At 39.4% G+C, this 21,260-nt stretch overlaps 1 protein-coding gene across 8 annotated transcripts in view; it reads left to right on the top strand.

The window, feature by feature from the left end:
* The first annotated feature begins 1,598 nt into the window (after positions 1-1,598).
* The window catches only part of RPS6KA3 (ribosomal protein S6 kinase A3), a 112,558-nt gene continuing 92,896 nt past the window's right edge, over positions 1,599-21,260 (top strand). For 2 of the 8 annotated variants that reach the window (XM_038587036.1, XM_038587035.1), the window contains exons 1-2: positions 2,010-2,093; positions 5,873-5,914. In XM_038587036.1, coding sequence (XP_038442964.1) covers positions 2,025-2,093; positions 5,873-5,914 — 111 coding nt within the window. In that variant the 5' untranslated portion in view covers positions 2,010-2,024. Of the gene's footprint in view, positions 1,644-1,762; positions 2,094-5,872; positions 5,915-21,260 lie in introns of those variants that run through there. The other 6 variants (XM_038587039.1, XM_038587040.1, XM_038587043.1 and 3 more) reach the window with 5 other exon arrangements.

Here is a 21,260-nt window from a genome sequence, read left to right as displayed (position 1 = left end):
CTCAACCCTGAGCTGTCCCCCTGAGTCCAAGGCTGCGAGAGAGGGCGCACGGCGAGGACTTCCGGCCACCTCCTTGGGCCCCCTAAACAGATGGAGTCGCTTCTGGTGGCCACGAGGCTCCCGGGCCTCGAGCTTGTGCCAGAGGGCGTGCAGGCGAAGGCAGCAGAAAGATCCGAACACCTGCCTTCTTCGGGGCCAGTGAGAAACCTTGCACCGCCCGCGCAGACCTGGCCCGCCAGGAGTGGGGCTCTAATCTCAACCTCACACCTGCCTTAGGGAGGAAGACAAGGGCTCTCCAGGTGTCTGGGTCCCGGGATGATGAAAGCGAGCTGTTAAAAGGCGTGCACCGGAAGCGCAGCGGGGGACGCGAGGTGGCCGCGGGGCGTGGGAGGACCGGGACGCCTGGGCCCAGGCCTGAAGGGATGAAGGCACTGGCCTTCCCGGAGATTTCCCTTTACTTTTTTTCCTTCTCGTAGAGAGGGTTGGCCAGTGGCTGCAGTAGCTTTCCACTCAGCCCAGCGACTTTTACAGAATTTTGCCCAGGCGCACGGAGTCTGCTAGGCACCTGGCGTTGGGAACACGAGGTGGAACCGCACCCCCCACCCCCCCACCCCAGCGACACTCAGTCCCGACGCCCAGGCCTCTTCCCACAAACTCTCAGTCCTTTTGGATTCCGTTGCCGTCTGGGGATTGGTTTTCCTTAACCCAGGGCTTCCCTATCTTGGGCTGGAGGAGTTAGGACCTCCCTCGCTTTCTCTCCTCCACCCTGGGCCAGCCTGATTTTTTAATCTAATCTTTTATTTAGAGTCAACAGTGGAGCAAGAACCCCAGGCTCCTGCCAACAAGATATTTTAAAATAATTCCCCAACCTCTGCTGAGTGGGGCAGCCTCAAGGAACCTCCTTGTTTTTTTTCCTCGTACAGATTTAGGTACCAGGGAGCGGGGACTTTGAGAGTCGAGGTTCATGCCCGAGGGCTCTGCAGACTTTGGGTGGGGGGCGACTCAAGCAAGACAAATGAATTCCAAATATTAAAGATATAACACAACTGCCTCGATTTGGAGAGCCTTGAATCAAATCGAGAGACGAACCTCCAGGGGGCTCCAGGGCACAAAGCTTACGTGTCCCCATCCTGGGGGACGTTACGGAGGAGGGGGCGGCAGGTGAGTGCCCAGCGTGTGAGCCTGGATAGGGCGGATCCTGGCCCATTAAAGGATGTGCCCATAGACACTATGCTCCCCACAAACACCCACTGAGGAGTCAGACCGAAAAGACACCCACTCACTCCCCGGGTCCTTGACACCCGACTGCGCCCACTGTGCCTCGCCCACCTCCCTCCCCAGCTAGGCGGAGACCACTGTTCTCTACATCCTTAAGTAGCCTCCGACCTGCTCGGACCCTTAGCCTAGGGCTCCCAGCCTTTAGCTTTCATTGCCCTTCCCCTTTTCTTTCCCCTGCCGCCCGCCGACGCCCCCAGATCTCTCCGGCTCGCCCTTCCTGAAAGTAGGCGAGGCCCAGAAGCTGAGGTTGGGGCGAGGAAGGAGGGAGGAGCGAAGCGCGGCGGCCGGGGGCGTGTCTTCCCAAGCCCCGCCCCCGGGTGCGCGCGGCGGTGGCGGCGGCGGCCGAGCCTCGCTCTGAGAGACAGGTATCGCTTAGGCGCCATGTTGTGAGCGGAAGTGGGGGAGCGCGCGGCCGCCGCTGTTCTGCTGGGAGCGGGCGCGGGAACCGGCGGGGGGGGCGGAGCTGTAGTCCCGGCGGCGGAAGGAGGAGAGGAAGAAAGGGGCGAGACCCGGTGCCCGGCAGCGGCGCGAGGCTCTCGCTCGGCGCGCGGACATCTCCAGCCAGGCGCGCGGCGTTCGAGGGTCGGTGTCGGCGCCGAGCCCTCTCCCGGGCAGCCGGCGCTGGTGCTGCTGCTGCTGCCGCCGCCGCTGCTGCTGTCGTGGGGCTCGGGCGGCGACAGAGCGGGGCCGGCCGCGGGGCGGGCGGGGAGGGAGGAGGCGGTGAAGGCGGCGGGCCGGGGGGGAAGATGCCGCTGGCGCAGCTGGCGGACCCGTGGCAGAAGATGGCTGTGGAGAGCCCGTCCGACAGCGCTGAGGTGAGTGCCGCCGGGCGGCCGGGGGCTGGCGCGCCCCTCCCCTCGCCCCCGCCGGCCAGCTCCCCTCCCTGGAGCTGGCCACTTGGCCCCTTCCTCTGCTGCTCGCGTCTCCCCTCGGTCTGGGATTCCGGTTTGGGTAGTTGGGGTTGGTCTATTTGCCCTTCTCTTCCACCCGCACCCTCACCTCCCCTCCCTCGCTCGGGGGGCTGTGGTGTGGTGGCGCGTAGGGTTTGGAGTGGGCGCTGGGGCTTTGCAAGAAGCTGATTTTAATCAACTTTGCGTGGGGGGACCGGGAAGCGGAGCGGGGGCCGAAGAGGAGTTGGGAAGTTTGGCCCTGCCTGCTTGGGGGCTTCCCTGGACCCTGGCGACTTTGGAGTGTAAGGGAGGGGTATGGATTGGGTTCGCTGGGAAGCAGGGACTCCCGAGTCCGGCCAGGGGAGGGAGTTGGTGCTGTGAGTCGGGCGCGCAGGGGCCAGAACGGCCCAAGGCAGGACTGGCGACCTGTGGGGGCTTCGGGTAAGGGGTACAGGACAGCCAAGGGTTTTTGCCTTCCCCCCAGTCTGTCTGCCGCAGCGGTTTCTGCTGGTGCAAAGGAGAAAGTGGAAGCCTGAGATCCACCCCCCTCCCCCATTTCTGAGGTCGCTGAGCTCGAGGACCCCAGTCCCTAGGAGCTTTAACTTGAGTTTCCTGTCCATGGAGGTGAGAGGGTGATGTTCAAGGCGATCATTAGCCGCCCTAAAGGGCTTTCAGGTTTTCTTCGCCCGGGATCTATTCGATGACGGTCCCTGAGACACCTAACCGAGTGCCAAAAACCCAAAACAATATACCCAAACACGGCAAAACAATTTCCCCGGACACAGCCTAGCATCGAGCTTTCGCAGCCGTCCCTGTCCCAGAACCAACTCGGGGTCTGCGAAAATAATCCAGACAAGACCCATTCCAGGGCATCAGCGCTCCTCTCCGAAGTGGAAAATCAATTCCTGATGGTGGCACGTCTGTGATTCTCCCTTCTTGACTTTTTGCTATCTTCTATCCCCGCAGCGGACTTTGGGGGATTACAGGATGATAGCCTGCGTGTGTGTAATAGTTAGTGAGTGACCCCATTTCTGGAAAGCATGACTGAAACGCGGGGGTGGAATGGGGCAGGCTCTGATGAGTGGTGTACTTGGCGGCAGCCGCTGCCCTGCCGGCCTCCGCAGTGTGAGAGGTGGATAGGGTTACTGGTTACGTCAGTAAGACCGAGGCTCAGTTTGATCTGAGATGCGGGACACTTGCATTCTCGGGTATAATGGAGGGGGAGGGGAGTCAGTTCAAATTGCTTTTCAATTTTTTCCTAGTCACCTCCACCCACTGCTGTATAAAATGTTTACTTGCTCTCCTTAACGTGAGCAGAGTTGTAATAGTGCTTACGGCTGGTACTTAGTATTTTGTGACTTGGATCATATTTTTAAAATCTAAGCTAAACGCTGCTCTTCAATGGAAAAGATATTGATAGATGTTTTCTAAATATTTTTAAAAAGGAAATCACGTTTTTAAGACTAGCAGGATTACATTTAAATTTTTGTTAGCCTGTTTAATACTATCGATGTATTATAAGGAAATTGAATTTAAAATGTTTTATCATCCTTTGAATGGATAGTATGGAAATTAGTATGCAAACAGACTCTTTTCATTCATTTTTTCCTTCAGATTTATTTGCATTGAGTAATATAGCTAAAAGCTTTATAAAATATGTTCTCAAAGTGCTGACCTTGTGAAAAGAAATTGAATTGCTTTGAGCCTGATTGTTACATGCAAACGGTAACATTTGCAACTCATAATCAGTCCACATTTCTGCTTGGCACGTATCAATGTGTTAAAAAATCATTTAAAATTCCACCTTATCTTTTTTCTACATAGCATACATTTGGATAAGGAAGGCACAAAACTGATATTTATTTAGCACTTACTATATGCCAGATACTGTGGTACATGCTATTTCATTTTATCCTTCCTATGACCCAACAGAGTAGGGTTGTGATCCTCATTATTACAGATTAAGAAACGGAATATCTGAAGTTAAGGGCACAAAGATTATAAATAGTAAACGACAGAGCCATAACTCAAAGCCGAGTGGGTATAATTCATGTGCTTTGCTTTATATTAAGGTAGCTGCTTCAGATCCTTTGTGGAAAAATTCAGGGTATAAATAAATAAGCCAGTAGTTGGAGGTCATGTATTTTTCAGAAACAGTTACGGTATTATAAGCGATCGCACTTGTTAAAGCCTAGTTATTTCAGTTACTGTCATGGTTTCCAGAACCTGGCAGATAGGATTCCACAACTTGCCATTTTCAAAGAATTTTCTTGATATTCTGGCATAAGATATGTCACAGGGAGCTGGAGTTGCCTAGATTAATTTTTTAAAGATTTTTTAATGGCCTTTAGATATTTTGTTGCCTTTGGTGGTTCATCTGTTTCAAGTAAATTACTTCTGATACAATTTTGGAAATTGAAGCCAGCAAGGAAAAGGTTGAGAATTTTCATTCAGAAGTCTAATATTGAACTTAATATTATGTCTGCTATTATGCCATCTCCTCCCCCAGTAAGTTCTTAATAGAAAGTAATTATATTTTACCAGAATAAAGTCATTTTTTGAAAGATATTTACTTGAGTAAATTCATCGAAATTTTTTCTTTCTGGGCTAAAAGGTGTCAGGGTTGGTCTCTATAGAGATTTACATTTGTGGTCTGATTCCTAGTAGATTGTAAAATCTTGAAAGGAGAGCCTTTTTTTCCTTTGTATTCTCAGCACTTAACACAGTGCCTGGCACATGTATATTATGAATCCAATAGACATCCACTGAGTGAATTATGATGGTCAGGAATAGGGTGATTATCAATGTTACTTCTGTTCTAATCATTTTAATCTTACATTGAAATATGAGCAATCTTAAAAACCTGAGTACCTCACCGAAAATACAAGGCAGTTTCTTCATTCCTTTACATAGCCTTCCTGCTTTTAAGACCTCACATGGGTCTCATGGTGCTCAAAACAAAAAAACCCTTGTGGTTAACTCAAACATGGGTCATAACATGATAGGCTAGAACTAGGCCAAATGTTTAAAGAAGCAAATTTAGGATAATAAAGGAAGTACTATGTAAGCAGTCAAGGTTAGTACAAGATTAAAAACAAAATAGTGTCCTAAATAGTCTAGGTGAATTCACAACTCTTTAGTGAGTTATTTAAAGATGCTAGTATGTTTTTGAGTGTCTGACGGTTTAGGAGACAGATATCAAGGAATTGTGACTATTCTGTAAATTCCTTGCCACTGCTGTCAGAGATAACATTTACTAGATCATAAGCCTGACCTAAAGTGACACTTTTTCTAAGTTTTCAATAAAGGATAAATGATAGTAAATGTAAATAAGAACAATTTTAATTAATTTAGCCTTAATATACTTAAGGTTATTTTTGCTTTATAGAAATGTGCTGTATAAAAATAGCCACCTTGAATTGTTTTAAATAGCAAGTACCCATAATGCATTAAAATATTAATTATATAAATATTTTCTTTATAAAAAATGAGACCCTTGTGTTGGAAACCATCTTCAGTGAATGTGCATCCATTTTTATCTTCAAAGATTGTATTGGATTCTGGAGTATTTCTACTATATTGATATTAGGTTTCTTATTTTTATCTGTAGGGAAATACATTCTATTGAAGTATGATCATTGATTTTGAAAAATGTTTTATTAAGTTTCTTTTCCTTTTCCTGTTTCATTTCTATCACCTTTCAGGTTTTTTTCTTTCCCCCAAGTGAAGATCTGAGGAGAGGACAGGTATTGTTACATGTCAACTGTCAATAGTAACTGTGACACATTACTGAGCACTTCATTGTTTTCAGTGATTATGATATTATAAGATGTCAGTTTTTGTTCAACTAAAATTTAGGAAAGTTTGCTTTTTTTGCAGCTCTTCCTATACTAATTGGATTGATCCAAAATGTGAAACTTCTTTGGTACATTTAAATTTTAAGATAAAGAGATAAACCTAAAGAAACAAGTATAGGCAGACTTTGCCTTTTCTTTAGTATGTTTCTGGAAATTAAAATGAGTATATCCTATTTTTATTTAAGGAGACTGGCATAATTGGGATGTGCACTCTTGACCAAGGACATGATAATTGGTAAATTATAGATAAAAAAATATAGTAGATCATTTATCGAAAGTCTGAATTGCAGAATTGTAAAGATTTTTTTAAAAATTTATCACACACTAAAAAATTCATATCATTGTGATCATTGACAAGATTTGCTCTAGAGTTCCATACTCAGGGACATGTGATATAGCAGGCTGTGAATGTTGGGTGATGTCAAGGGCGCCAGTTTCCCAGTGCAGACTGGATGCTTTAGACCCAGTGATCCAGATTACAGTGTACAACAGTGACATTTTGGTGGTCCCTTGGTAATGCATGAGTGTTATAGAGCTCAGTTGTTTATGTGTTTTGATGGATAACAAGTTTTAAAGCATTGGAATGCAATTGTGCAAATCTATATTATACATGCAATTCCCCAATTCACATAATAGAAAATAAAAACAACCAACTGCAGTTTTATATTTGGCATTAAATGTCTTCTTCTACCCCACTTCAGATTTGCTAGTTTCCTGTGTCACTAATCTGGAACAATTAGCAGATCTCACATATTCCAGCTTATCAATTTAATACCAAGTAGCATAAAAACAAAGATAAAACAACTGTAAATGTTAGTTTTCTGAAACAGATTGAGGATAAAATGTATCCATTTAAGACAACTATTATTTTATACATTTGGCCTATTTTAAGCCAACACATTAGTTACTAGCAATTCAATATTTCAGTTTTACTTACCTCCTTAAAATTTAGAAGGTACTTTGTAAGATAATTTGGATGTATGGCAAAGTGTTGGAGCCATAAAGACCTGGGTTTGAGTCCTGGCTCTGCCACTTAATAATTTAGTGATCTTATGCAAATTGGTTAATGTCTCTATGCTTCAACATTCTAATCTGTAAGATAGGGATGAAATAATACCTACCTCATAGGGTTGTGGTGAGAATTAAGTGAAATGATAATATATATAAAGTATGTGGTTCAGTGCATGGTTTAAGTGTCTAATAAATAATATAATGAATCTGTCTAACAGAATTGTGTGAGGAAGTTCTGTGTTTTTCCTCTGGGGTAATTTTTTCTGAATCAAGCAGAACAATTAAAAGTGATTTGTTTGATTGATCTGTTTAAACAGCCATTATTATATCTGAATATAATTATAAGGATAAGGTAAATGCGAATCTCTTGAATCTGTCCCTTTTTATATTGTTCCCCTCTTCAATATCATCTTTAAAGGGGAAAGACAAAGAACGTTTGAAGAATATGTGTGGAAGAAGGAAGAAAGCAAAGTTAATGTTCACATTTCGACATTGGTCAAATTGGAAGGCATCTCACAGTCCATGGCATGCGATTGTTTAATTTGCAGTGTTTCTTTCCCCTTAGGGATATATAATAGTATATTTTACACATGATAGTGTCTTACGATTGGTGAAAGCTGGTGTATCCTAGATGTCAACTTCTTGAAGGAAGTATGTCCTTGAAGACATGGATAAAGTCAATATATAGTGTTAATAAGTAGAATTTTAACTTACTTTCTCTAAAATATACCAAAACAAAATGTGCACACCTTTTTATATTTTAGGATAAGTCCTATTAATTTCACTTTTAGGGACAGAAATTAATATGTCACACCTCCCTCCCCATTACTCTAAATACATTTGTTTTGGTTATTTGAATATGCCACAAGTAACTGGGTTTTCCTGTCTAGAAATAAAATCCTTTGGATTTGGTCTTTTATGTGGTATTTGTACTTAAAGAACTTGAAATATGATATACAGTATTTTTAACTGAGAAGTCTCTGGAAATGTTAAAGATGTATCTATGCCCCAGCAACCATCTCTGTCATGCAAAAACAAAAACGAAACAAAGGAGTGTAACATAATCAAATACATGTGGCAGTTATAGAGGTAAATAGTATTTGGCCAATGTCTTTACCTCATAACTTCTTAGAACTTTTAAGATGATATTTGTACATGCTGAATCTGCAAAAAAGATATAGCCCACATCATTTGAGACTTCATGTCAAAACCCTTTTTTTCAACCATCTATTGAAGTCTCAAAGGACACAAGTGCTTTGCAGAACAGTTTGGACACTGATAACTATAGTAACATGATCCAGTATTGCCTGCAAATGAGCTGTTATGTTTAATTGTATCAAAGCTTTTTTTTATGTCAAGAGTTTTTCATTTTGAATTGAAATCTTTTAAATTGTACAATTCTCCATCTTTTTTTTAAGATTTTATTTATTTATTCATGAGAGACAGAGAGAGAGAGGCAGAGACCCAAGCAGAGGGAAAAGCAGGCTCCATGCAGGGAGCCGGATGTGGGACTTGATCCCGGAACTCCAGGATCATGCCCTGGGCCAAAGGCAGGCACCAAACCGCTGAGCCACCCAGGGATCCCCCAATTCTCCATCTTATAATGGACTAGACATTTAAATATAAAAATTTATTTTTTTAACATTTATTTGAGAGACAGCAGAACAAGAGAGAGCATGAACTGGGGGGAGAGGGAAGGGGCAGAGGATAAGGGAGAAACAGACTCCCCACTGAGCAGGGAGCCCAACAAGAGGGCTGGATCCCAGGACTCTGGGATCATGACTTGAGCTGAAGGCAGACGCTTAACCAACTGAGCCACCCAGGTGCCCCTAAATATGATTTATTTATTTTTTTTAATTTTTATTTATTTATGATAGTCAGAGAGAGAGAGAGAGCGAGAGAGAGAGAGGCAGAGACACAGGCAGAGGGAGAAGCAGGCTCCATGTACTGGGAGCCCGACGTGGGATTCGATCCCGGGTCTCCAGGATCGCGCCCTGGGCCAAAGGCAGGCGCTAATCCGCTGCGCCACCCAGGGATCCCCCTAAATATGATTTAAATGAAAATTTAAAATAACTTAAACTTTTTATCCCATATTCTGAAAATTAATGGTCATATTCTACCTTAATATCAAGCTAATTGCCTCTGTTAAGTGGCCTGTACATTGACTTGCTCTGTAATTTATATCTCAAATTCATTATTTTTAAAAACTCTTTTATCATTTGGAAACTTTATGTTGCCATCAATCTGCCTATCTCTCCCACTCTCCTTTTTAAATTAATCGCTTCTAACTCACAGTTACTAGAAAATATCTAGGATTACTGATATTTTGATAGTCATTTTTAACTTGGGAACCTTGTTACTCCATCTTAAAAAACAGTTTACACTCACAGCTTACCAAATAATGTAAAAGAGCATCCTCACCGTTTTTGTGATCTCTGCTCATTGTATACACATACCTCTGGGGCCAAGGGTGTTTGGACATACTACCTATTAATAACAGTGTTTTATGCTTCAACATAGAGTGACCAAATGGCTCAATTACTGGCATTACCTATTCTGCGTATTTACCTTCCTTTCTGGAAAGTATCAACTAGAAAGGAATGTGAATAAACTAAAGAACAGGCCTACAAAACAGAAAGCTAGCCTACTGCCCCACCTGGAGTCAGGTCTCCACATGGTCTTTGGAGGGTTTTTTTCCCCATGAAATAGTGCTAGTTTCCTGACTGTTAGCTACCCTATATTTGTGTGTAAATCCAAAAGCGCTTTTATACTTCCTATCATTCTTTTCCTTTATTAGTATAAATAGAATTACAGCAGTAGCATAACTTGTCAGGCTTCCCAATATTCACTAATATACCCATGGTATATTACATACCTTAAAAACTAGTTATGTTTAATCCACCATGTAAATTGATTTTTATAATCTTCTGTATAATGATGATCTCATCTTCAAACTTGACCTGGTCATCTAGATTTCTGTGAGCTTGCCTCTAATCCTGTGGTCCACAAAGCTTGTTATAGGAAACTTGGTTCAGTCATTTGATATGTGTTAGAAGCAGATGTTAAATTGATAGCCTGAAGCAAAAGATGATTTTGACATAATAGATTGAAGTGTGTCTCACATATAATGTTTTGGTAGAAAACTCTCCAGAAATCTTGTAGAATCTATACTAAAAACTTCAGATATTCTAATTTTTTACATTTAGGAGCCTGAAAATAAGATAAAATAATAGTAAAGATTAACTTAAAAAAAACCCCATAACTTCTAGATCATCATTGTTCAGTAGCTACTAGCCACACATGGCTATGGAGCACTTGAAACGTGGCTAGTGTGGCTGAGGAACTGAACTTTAAATTTAATTTGAACTATTTTAAATTTAAATAGTCACCTGTGGCTATTGGCTGCCACATTCAACAGCACAGTTCTAGATTATAGGATTAGTACAAATTGAACTTTTTTTCCTATACTGGTGTTTTTCAGCTTTGCTTTGTTATTTGTATTTTGAAATTAATAGGCTAAAGCTTTTTCTTTCTTTCTTTTTTCTTTTTTTTTGTACAATTTTTTTCTCTGAGCTAGGTGTCGTCAGAGTCCACACCACCACCACCATCTTGCCTGTGGTGGTGCGTTAGTTTCCTTTTTTTTTTTTAAGATTTTATTTATTTATTTATTTATTTATTTATTTATTTATTCATGAAAGATACAGAGAGAGAGAGAGAGAGAGAGAGAGAGAGACAGAGACACAGGCAGAGGGAGAAGCAGGCTCCGTGCAGGGAGTCCCACATGGGACTTGATCCCAGGACTCCAGGATCACACCCCGGGCTGCAGGCGGCGCTAAACCGCCGCCGCGCCACCAGGGCTGCCTGCTAAAGCTTTTTCTAAATGAAAGAATATTTACTATGCTTTTTCAAATTATGTTTAACCAGCTTTGTTTTGTTCTTCACCTACCCTGAAGATTTTTATAAACCCTATTACATGGTATGTGCCCCTCAAATCACCATTCTGCACTTTCTACACTTTTGCTAGCTTTCTAGTGACATTTCTCATTCAATGATAACACCAAGGACTGGGGAAATTTAGCTATCAAAAAATGTTGCATTTTGTTAACTATGCTGTGCTAATTAATACTGGAAAAGTGGATTGATACATCTTGTAGATTAGCATTTACTGAATGTCCTCTGTAACTAGACACCGTCTATATCAACTTGAATGAGGTAGACATAATTCTTCTCAACCTACAGATAGGGAAGCTAAAGCCTGGAAAGGTTGAATAAGCTGCTCATGGTTGCACAACTAGTTCGTAGAGGAGGCAGGAATCAAACCCTAGTCTCAGATTGCAAATTTCACTGATCTTCTGCTAAACTGCCATGCTTGAGTTGAGAACAGCATGTAGGTGAGTGACTCATTCTAGATGTAATCTCCTACAGGGGAGAAAGCTTCTCTGTGGTTTGCCTGAGAAGATATTTTTATGGGAATGTATAGGTAGAGTTAGAAAATGAAATCGATTCTACTCTCCAAATACATTGTGGGTTAAATAGGTTTTTGTGACCTGGCCTGAGAAATGGGGTTTGTAACATTGTATGACATAATGTTTTGGGATTTCTAAACAGGTGTCTTACATGTGAACATTTGAAACAAAAACTATAGTATTTGGAAAAGGGGAGGGGACTGTCCAGATACTAGTTAACAGTCTTCATAAAGTAGTCCTCAGGTGTGTGCTTGGGTAACTGTGTTCTGTTTTTGAATTGCTGCTTATTAAATCATTACCTCTTTATATTTGCATCTCTTTAGAAAAATCTATTTGACACTCCCTCAAAGTGTCAGAAAATAGGATCTGAGTCAACCTGAAAAAGTTACGGTTATCTTGCTACAGTATAAAAAAAGGAAACTTAAAGTTTACATGGTCATTGGTGGTTTTTTTTTTCCTGTTTAGGTTAAATAGCCTTAATTAATCATTTTTAAAATTGAGATATGATTTACATACCACAAAATTCACTCTTGTATACAATTCAGTGGGTTTTAGTATATTCACAAGGTTCTGCAACCATCACCACTATCTAATTCCAGAACATTTTCATCAGCCCAAAAATAAATCCCATACTCATTAGCAGTCATCCCTATTCCTTCCTTCCCCCAGCCCCTGGCAACCAGTAATCTACTTTCTCTGTAGATTACTTATTCTGGACATTTCATATTAATGGAATCATATAATATGTGGACTTTGTGTCTGACCTCATTCATTTAACAATGTTTTCAAAGTTCATCCATGTTATATCATGTATCAGTGCTTCATTTTTATGGCTAATATTTTACTGTATAGATACACCACATTTTGTTTATCCATTTATCAGTTCGTGGACATTGGGGTTGTTTCCACTTTTTGGCTATGGTAAATAATACTGCAATGAATATTTTGTATTAAGTTTTTATGTGAACATATGTTTTTTATTCTCTTGGGTATGTACCTATGAGTGGAATTTCTGTGTCATATGGTAAGTCTATGTTTAATATTTTTGAATTACCAACAAATTGTTTTCCAAATTCCTTGAACCATTTTACATTCCCACCAGCAGTGTATGAGGATTCTAGTTTCTCCTTATCCTCATCAACACTTGTTACTGTCTTTTTCATTATAGCCATCATAGTATGTGAGCAGTGGTATCTCATTGTGGTTTTGATTTGCATTTCCCTAATAACCAAGGGTGTTAAGGGTCTTTTCATGTGCCTGTTGTCTATTTGTATACATAATTAATTCTTGTGCTTATTTTTTACTGATTTGGAGACTTAAATGGAGTTTTTGCATTAATGCTGTTAATAGAAGATCCTTGTCTATGTTATATTGTATACAGACCTTCCTGGAGTTAAATAGGATTATGTTCCATCATAAGTTGGAAATGCATTTAATGCACCTAACATACTGAGTGTCACAGCTTAGCCTACCTTACCTTTAACATGCTCAGAGCACTTATATTAGCCTAGAGTTGGGCAAAATCCTCTAACACAAAGCCTATTTTATAACAAAGTGTTGACTAGCTCTTGTAATTTATTTAATACTGTACTGAAAGTGAAAAACAGAATGACTTTAAGTGTATTGGTTGTTTATCCTCATGATCACATGGCTGACTAAGAGTGCTATTCCTTACCACTGCCCAGCATCATGAGAGAGTATCATACCACCTATTGCTAGCCAGGGAAAATATAAAAATTCATTGTGGTTTCTACTAGATGACGTTAAATCACTTTTGCACCATTGTAAAGTCAAAAAATTATAAGTCAAACCATCATAAGTCAGGGACTACATAGTTCTTTAGAAAACTTAGTTTCAATCTGTGTTTTCAAAAGTTTTTTTTTATTTTTATATGTGATAAATTCAAAGTTTTTCCTAGAACTCTGGTTTTCCAACTGGATCAGTAGAGCCCTATGTTCTTTGGAGATATCTTATGTTACCTCATCACCTGGACCATCCCTTTTCCCAGCCAGAGTAGAGTTTCTAGAGGAACACAACAAAGAGTTAATGTTAATTATAGAAAATTATGGCAAGAAAGCAACTATTGAAGCAGTGATATTTTTCATTAGAGTCTTCAGTGTTGTTAAACTATTCTATAGTTTCTTATTTAAAGCAAGAGTACAGGAAATAATTGAAGATCAATTAAAACTGTATGTTTAGACTCTCCAAAGTTAAATATAAGTCAATAGATAAATGATTTTTTTTCCAAGAATCCATTTCTTAGGTTCAGTGAGATGTACAGGTGTTTCATTTAAAGAAGTAGGAAAATACAAAACAAAACCTTCTTGCCTCCTTTCCTTCAAGTTCCTCCTGGTTATTGGTATAATTCAAGAGGAATAACTATTACAATGGATGTTGGTAGCAGTAAGGAAGGTTACTTAAAGAGAAAAATGTCACAGACAAATTAAAAATAAGATTTCCTGGGGTACCTAGCTGGCTGGTGGTGGAACATGTGACTCTTGATCTCAAGGTCATGGGTTCAAGCCCCACATTGGGCATGGAGCCTACTTTAAAAAAAAGGATTTCTTTTGGATTATTAAAAAGAGCTCATAAAGGAGTTTTTTTTTAATTTATTTATTTTTTATTTGAGGGAAAGAGCACGTGAGAGATAGCATGAACAGGGGGTAGGGGCAGAGAGAGAGAGGAAGAAGCAGGCTCCCTGCTCAGCAGGGACTCGCCAGGACTCTGGGATCATGACCTGAGCTGACGGCAGACGCTCAACCAAGCCACCCAGGTGCCCCATAAATGAATTTTAAAGTGAACTTTTCCCCTTGGCTGTTTGAGTGTGTTGAGGATATTACTAGGTAATGATGAATGAAATATGATTATTTCCTTTGGAATATTATAGTTTAAAAGTACTGAGGTGGACAGGCAGTTAAATAACATGAAGCAAGCTAAATTAGCCAGGAATGTTACAAATAGATATAATTGGAACTTCAGAAGAAAATTATGATCTATAATGTTACAGCAGTTTTCCATAGTGCATTTTTAAGCATAATGTGGAAGATTAGAAAGTAAATATTATTACCCCGACACCTAATAAAGTTCCTTTTAAAACACACATACACACACAAAGCAAATAAATGTTATTTTCAACATGAAAATCACTTAGAGGAGATTTCTGGTTCTCCCAAGTTGAAGGAATCCCATTCCTCTTAGGTCCTCTTTTACAACTAAAACCCTTAAACATAACACCTCAAGTACAGGAACACTCTGAAAGGTGGAAACAAGAAGGCAGACTGCCTACAGACTTTGAGACTCAAAGAATGACACAAATAGTGAGTTCCTTGGGTTATTTTTATTGCCTCCCGTATATCTTGGACAGGTCCTGTAAAAGCCTCTGACCTGAATCACCAATAGGCACAGACAAAAGGGGCTCCAAGAAAAGCCTGTTCTCTTTAGCCAAGTGAATCGGGGAAAGGGTAGCCTAACAATAGTAAATCTTTTTGGCAGTCCCCGCCCTACTGCAGCCAAACACCCCCAGAAAAATCCCACCCTACTCCAAAGAAGCAAGTGGCAGTGCTTGAATTCCTCCACTCAGTGATGTTGGCTGGGCAGATCAAGGACCTAAACTCTCATTCCCTGCCTAGCAAAAGCAGACAGCACTTTGATTCCCCCTGCTGGGTGGTTTTGGCAGGTTGGTCAGGAATTTGATTTTCCCTCACTGTCCCCCCTCCATCCCACTACCTGCAGAAGGAAGTGATTCTCTCACTAAGGTACCATCAGTGGGGTCCAGGAGCCAGTTGAGCCTCCACCCCAATCTGGAAGCAATGAGATTTAACAAGGTGGTATTAGGCAGGGGTAGTCCCCACTCCTGCCCTGAGCCTACACCTTCATCTAAAATCAACAAGGTGGTTGGACGTGGACTAGTCAACTCTGCTTCCCTTCTTTCCTGATGTCATTGGGGCCCAGTGGGTAGCTGAGCCCCCTCCTCCATCTGGCATCTACAAGGCAGAACAAAATGGTGGATGGCAGGGCTGGTTGGCACTCTACTTCCCCCTCTTCCCTTCCCTGTTAGCTGGGCCCTTAAGGAAGTTGAACTTTCCATTCTACCTTACAGCAAAAAGCAGTGTGAGTCAGCCTCTGCTTTTTTTCTTTCTTTCTTTTGTTTTTTAAAGATTTTATTTATTTATTCATGAGAGACACGGAGAGAGGCAGAGACATAGGTAGAGAGAGAAGCAGGCTCCCTGTGGGGAGCCTGATACAGAGCTCAATCCCAGGACCCTGGGATCACAACCCAAGCCAAAGGCAGATACAAAACCACTGAGCCACCCAGGTGCCCCTCTGCTGTCTCCCTGTTGTCAGTGTGATCCATCAGGGAACTGAGCTTGTACCCCTACTCAGAGGCAATGCAATGGTGTGGTACCCCACTTTTACTGGTACCAAGAATGGAGCTGAACTTCCATCTCACTCCTGTTCAGAAAAGCAAGAGTCCTTGCTCCACTTTTACCAGGGTGGTGTCAGTGGGACCCAGCAGGAAGCTGAACATACACATTCACCCTGCCCTTATACTACATCTCAACTAGTAGACTGCCTGCTAAAAAATGATTAAATAGGATCAAGAGTTTTATCTCCAAGATGTCCATTATGCAATTAAAGATCACTGTACTAAAAACCAAGAAAATCACAACATGAATGAGAAAAAAGTCAACAGATGCTAACACCAAGATGCTTCAGATGTTGCAGTTATCTGACAAGGTTTTTAAAGCAGCCATCATAAAAATGCTTCCATGAGCAATCACAAACACATTTGAATCAAGTTAAAAAAATTATCTTAGAAAAACAAAAGATATAAAGCAGAATATGGAAACTTTAGAGCTGAAAGATACAGTACCTGAAATAAACAATACATGAGCTTAATAGAAAAGTGAAGATAACAGGAAAACGTAAATTTGAAGATAGAGCAACAGAGATTACCTAATTTGAACAACAGAGAAAAGTGAGCCGATTAAAAAAAAAAAAAAAAAGTCCTAGGAGCCTGGGGAACATTAACAAGAGATTTAACATCCATGTCGTCATAGTCCCAGAAAGTGGAGAAAAAGAGTGGACCTGAAGAAATAATGGCCTATACTTGCCCAATTTGGCAAGAGACAAAATCTACAGATGCAGAAACTGACTGAACCCCAAACAAGATAAACCCAAAGTAATCCATGCCCAGACAAATCAGAATCAGGCCTTTGGAAATGAGAGCGTGTTTAATGGGTATGGAGTTTCAATTTTGCAAGATGAAAATGTTTTGGATATTGGTGGCACAACAGTGTAAATATATTTAACACACTGAACTGTACACTAAAAAGTAAGATGGTAAATTTTATGTTGTATTTTACCACAATTTTTTAAAAAATGCTTAAACTAAAAGTAAAGCAGAGAATCTTGAATACAGCTAAAGAGAAATGAGCTACTACATATAAGGGAACAATGATTCAAATGACAACAGATCCTACATTAGAAACCATGGAAGCCAGGATGAAATGCACCATTTTTCAAGTGCTGAAAGAAAAAGATCAGCCCAGAATTCTATTCCCAGCAAAAACATCATTCAGGAATGAAGGTACATTCAAAACAGTCTCAGATGAAGAAAGGCTAGGAGAATTTGTCTATAGCAGATCCTGAAAGAATGACCACAGGTAGTTCTTCAAGCAGAAAGGAAATTTTAAAAGAAGGATCTGGAATATCAAGAGTAAAGGAACAATATGAATTATACACAGTCTTTTCCAGAAAATAGAAGAGGAAATACTTCATAATTCATTTTATGAGGCCAATATTGTCCTGAAACCAGGACCTAAAGACAGTACAGAAAAGAAAGCTATAGACCAGTATCCCTCAAGAACGTGAACACAGAATCCCCAAAATGCTAGCAAAAGAAATCAAGCAACATATGAAAAGAACTATACACTGTGATGAAATGGATTTTATTCCAAGGATATAAGATTGGTTCAGTATTTAAAAAATCAGTCCGTATAGTCCACCATATTAAAAAGGAAGAAAAATCACATTATATTGATAGTGCAGAAAATGCATTAAACTGAATTAAACATTCATAGTAAAAACTCATCAAACTAAGAATTCTTTATCAGTTTGCTAAAGAATATTTACACACACACACACACACACACACACAAAGAAAAAACCCACATCATACTTAATGGTGAAAGACTGAATGCTTTCCCCTTAATATCAGGAACAAGACAAGAATGTCCATTCTCACTACTGCTATTCAACATAGTCCTGGAAGTTCTGAACAGTGTAATAGGCAAGAAAAGGAAATAATAAAAGACATACAGATTGGAAAGGAAGAAATAAGACTTTTACAAGTGATTTTGTAAATCCCAAGCGATCTACATAAAACTAGAAATGAGTTCAGAAAAGTTATATGATACAAGAACAGAATAAAAGAATAAATTATATTTCTGTATATTGGCAATGAATGTATGAAAACTGAAATGAAAAACATAGTACCATTTGTAATTGCTCAAAAAAAATACTTAGGTGTAAAACTAACAAAACATGTATAGGATGTGTATGCTGAAACTAAAAGTGCCAATAAAAGAAATCAAAGGTCAAAATCTATGGAAAGGGTACTGTGTTCATAGATTGAAGACTCAACATATTAAAGATGTCAGTTCTCCCCAAATTCTTCTAAAGGTTTAACACGAGCTTATTCTGAAAGTTATATGGAAAGATAAAGGAACTAAAATATCTAATATAGAAATAAAGTGGAAGGATCCAATTTTAAGACTTACTATATAGCTTCAGTAATCAAAACTGTAGTATTTTGTGGTATAAACGCAGAGGGGTGCCTGGATGGCTCAGTCATTTTGAGTGTCTGACTCTTGATCTCAGCTCAGGTCTTGATCTCAGGGTTGTGAATTCAATATAGAACACAAATAGACCCATACAAGTACAGCCAGTTGATTTTTATCAAAGATGCAAAAGCAATTCAATGGAAGAAGGATAAATGGGCTTTTCAGCAGTGGTGCTTGGAACAACTACATATCCGTGGGTGAAGCAACACCTCAACCTCACACCTTATACAAAAACTAATTGAAAATGTATCATGGGGGAATTAACAGTATACTTACCTTGATGAGCAACGAGTAACGTGTAGAATTGTTGAATCACTATACTGTATGCCTGAAACTAATATAACACTGTATGTTAACTGTAGTAGATTTAAAATAAAAAATAGGAGAAAACGTCTGCTAAAAAGATGCACACACAAAAAAACTCAAACAGGAAAATATCATGGATTTAAATGTAAAATATAAAACTTTTAGAATTTAAACCTCAAAGAAACTCTTCAGGATATTGGGCTAAATGAAGAATTCTTAGACCAAACACCAAAAACACTATCCATAAAAGAAAAAAATTAGACTTTATCAAAATTCAAAACATTTGCTCTATGAAAACAACCCTGTTAAGGCAATGGAAAGACAAGTAGGTTACAGAATGGGTAAAAATATTTGCAAACCTGTATCTGAGACAGGGCTTGTATTTAGACTATATAAAGAACTCTAAACAGTAACTTAAGGCAAACAATCCATTTAGAAATCTGACAAAAGAGATGAATAGGTATTTCACCAAAGAGGATATATAGATAGCAAATAAGCATATGAAAAGATATCAGCATGGTTAGCTATCAGGGAAATTAAAATCATCATGAGGTATGAGTCCTTGACTTTTGGAAGAGCCAAAATAAAAAATAGTGGGAATACTGAATGTTGGTGAGGATGTGGACATTGTAGATTTCATGCGTTGCTAGTGGGGGTATAAAATGATACAGCCTTTCTGGAAAATAGCTCGGCTCTTTCTTTTAAAACTAAGCATAAACTTACCGTATGACCCAACAGTCATACTCTAAGGCATTGATCCCAGAGAAATGTAAGGCATTGATCCCAGAGAAATGAAAAGTAATGTTCACACTGATGTCTGTACACAAATTTTTATAGCAGCTCTATTTTGTAATGTCCAAAATTTAGAAACCAAATGTCATTCAGTAGGTGAATGGTTAAATAAGTTGTGGTACATCCACACTGGAATGCTACTCAGCAACTTAAAAGGAATGTATTATTGATACATGTAACAATCTGGATGAATCTCAAGAGAATTCATACTCAGTGGGTAAAGTTACATATTGTGTGATTCCATTAACAAAACATTCTTGAAATGACAAAATTATAGAATGGTGACAAGACCAGGGTTAGAAAGAGAGCAGGAGGGAGGTGGGTGTGGTTATAAAGGGGGAGCACATAAGATCCTGGTGGTGATGAACTAAGTGTTTAGTATCTTTATAAGTGGTGTAAACACAGGAATCTATAATGTGATAAATTGGATAGAACACACACATGAGAACCTGTAAAACCATTGAAATCTGAATAAGGTCTGGGCTTTGTACTAGTATAAATTTCCTTGTTTTGACAGGAAGTTATGTAAGATGTGACCACTGGATTAAAGGTATATGGGACCTCTCTTTTACTTTTGCAACCTCCTATGAATCTATAATCATTTTTTACTTAAAAGTTAAAAAAAAGTCCGCACTAGATAAAATTCAATGTCTGTTCTCAATTAAAAACAGTAAAATGGGATTAAAATGGTGTCTTTAATGTGAGACTTTAAAAACAGTCTCAGACCAATAGCCAGTGTCATGCTTGATGGGGACATACTAAGTCAATCTCATTAAAACTGCCTGCTGTTTTCACCTCTATTTTATACTCTAGAAGAGTTTGCTAATACAATTAGTCAAGAAAATCAGAGTATTCAAAAGAATAGTAAAAAATTACTATTCATAGATGTTATAGTCATCTACTTAATCTAAGGAAGTCACTAAAAAGGTTCTTTAAAACTGATAGTCTAATAAGGTGGTATTATGCAAAAATATATTCAGAAATCAATAAATAGCTTTTCTAGGTAGAAATGGTAATGGAAAAAATCTCATTCAAAGTAGTAAATATTAAATTTTTGGAAATTAACGTAATAAGCAAAGGGCAGGAAGTAAATTTAAAAATTAGTTGCATTAAAGAATAATTTGAATAAATTGGAAGAAAAGCTATTGTTCTTTAAATTACTTTAAGAGTTAAGGCTTGTTTTTTTCCTTATTGTTTATTTTTTAAGAATTGAGGATAACATTCTGTCTTGAATGTTCCCAGATGTTTAGTTTTTTAAAAGTTTCTTAGGCTTCTTTTAGTTATTTTATAGTTTATCTGAACAATTAATACTAACAATTTTTAGTAAAATGAACTTATTGATGGTGATAATAGCATAGCATTATCTTAATATACTTAATATATGTGCAGCTAGAATTAATCATGGAGCTATAATTAGAAACTTTGACTGTTTTTTCAGAAGTAAACCCTGATGCCAGGTTGTGTTTATATATACTTATGGTAATTTTTAAATACGCATACACATTTTTAATGAGTAATTTGGATTATTATTTCCTAAGTAAATTCAACTCCAAGCTTGTCTAAAACACTTTGTATTAAGATACAGTTAATAAAACACAAATAGGAATTTTGCTTGGATGTTAAGCTCTAATTTATTGTGTATTTGAGCAAATCCCATTCTGTTTCATTTTACTACGTACAAGTTATTGCGGTCTTCTTTTTGTTCATAAGAATGTTGATAAGACTGTATCTAACTTTAAGTGATTGTTAACCATTACATTATTGGTGACATATATTGGGTTCAGGTCAGCAAACATTCAAGCACCACTTGTTTTT

Source organism: Canis lupus, chromosome X (assembly GCF_011100685.1).
Source record: "Canis lupus familiaris isolate Mischka breed German Shepherd chromosome X, alternate assembly UU_Cfam_GSD_1.0, whole genome shotgun sequence".
Taxonomy (NCBI): Eukaryota; Metazoa; Chordata; class Mammalia; order Carnivora; family Canidae; genus Canis; species Canis lupus.
Note: the sequence above shows the minus strand (reverse complement) of the source record. Positions and strands in the feature narration are given on the sequence as shown.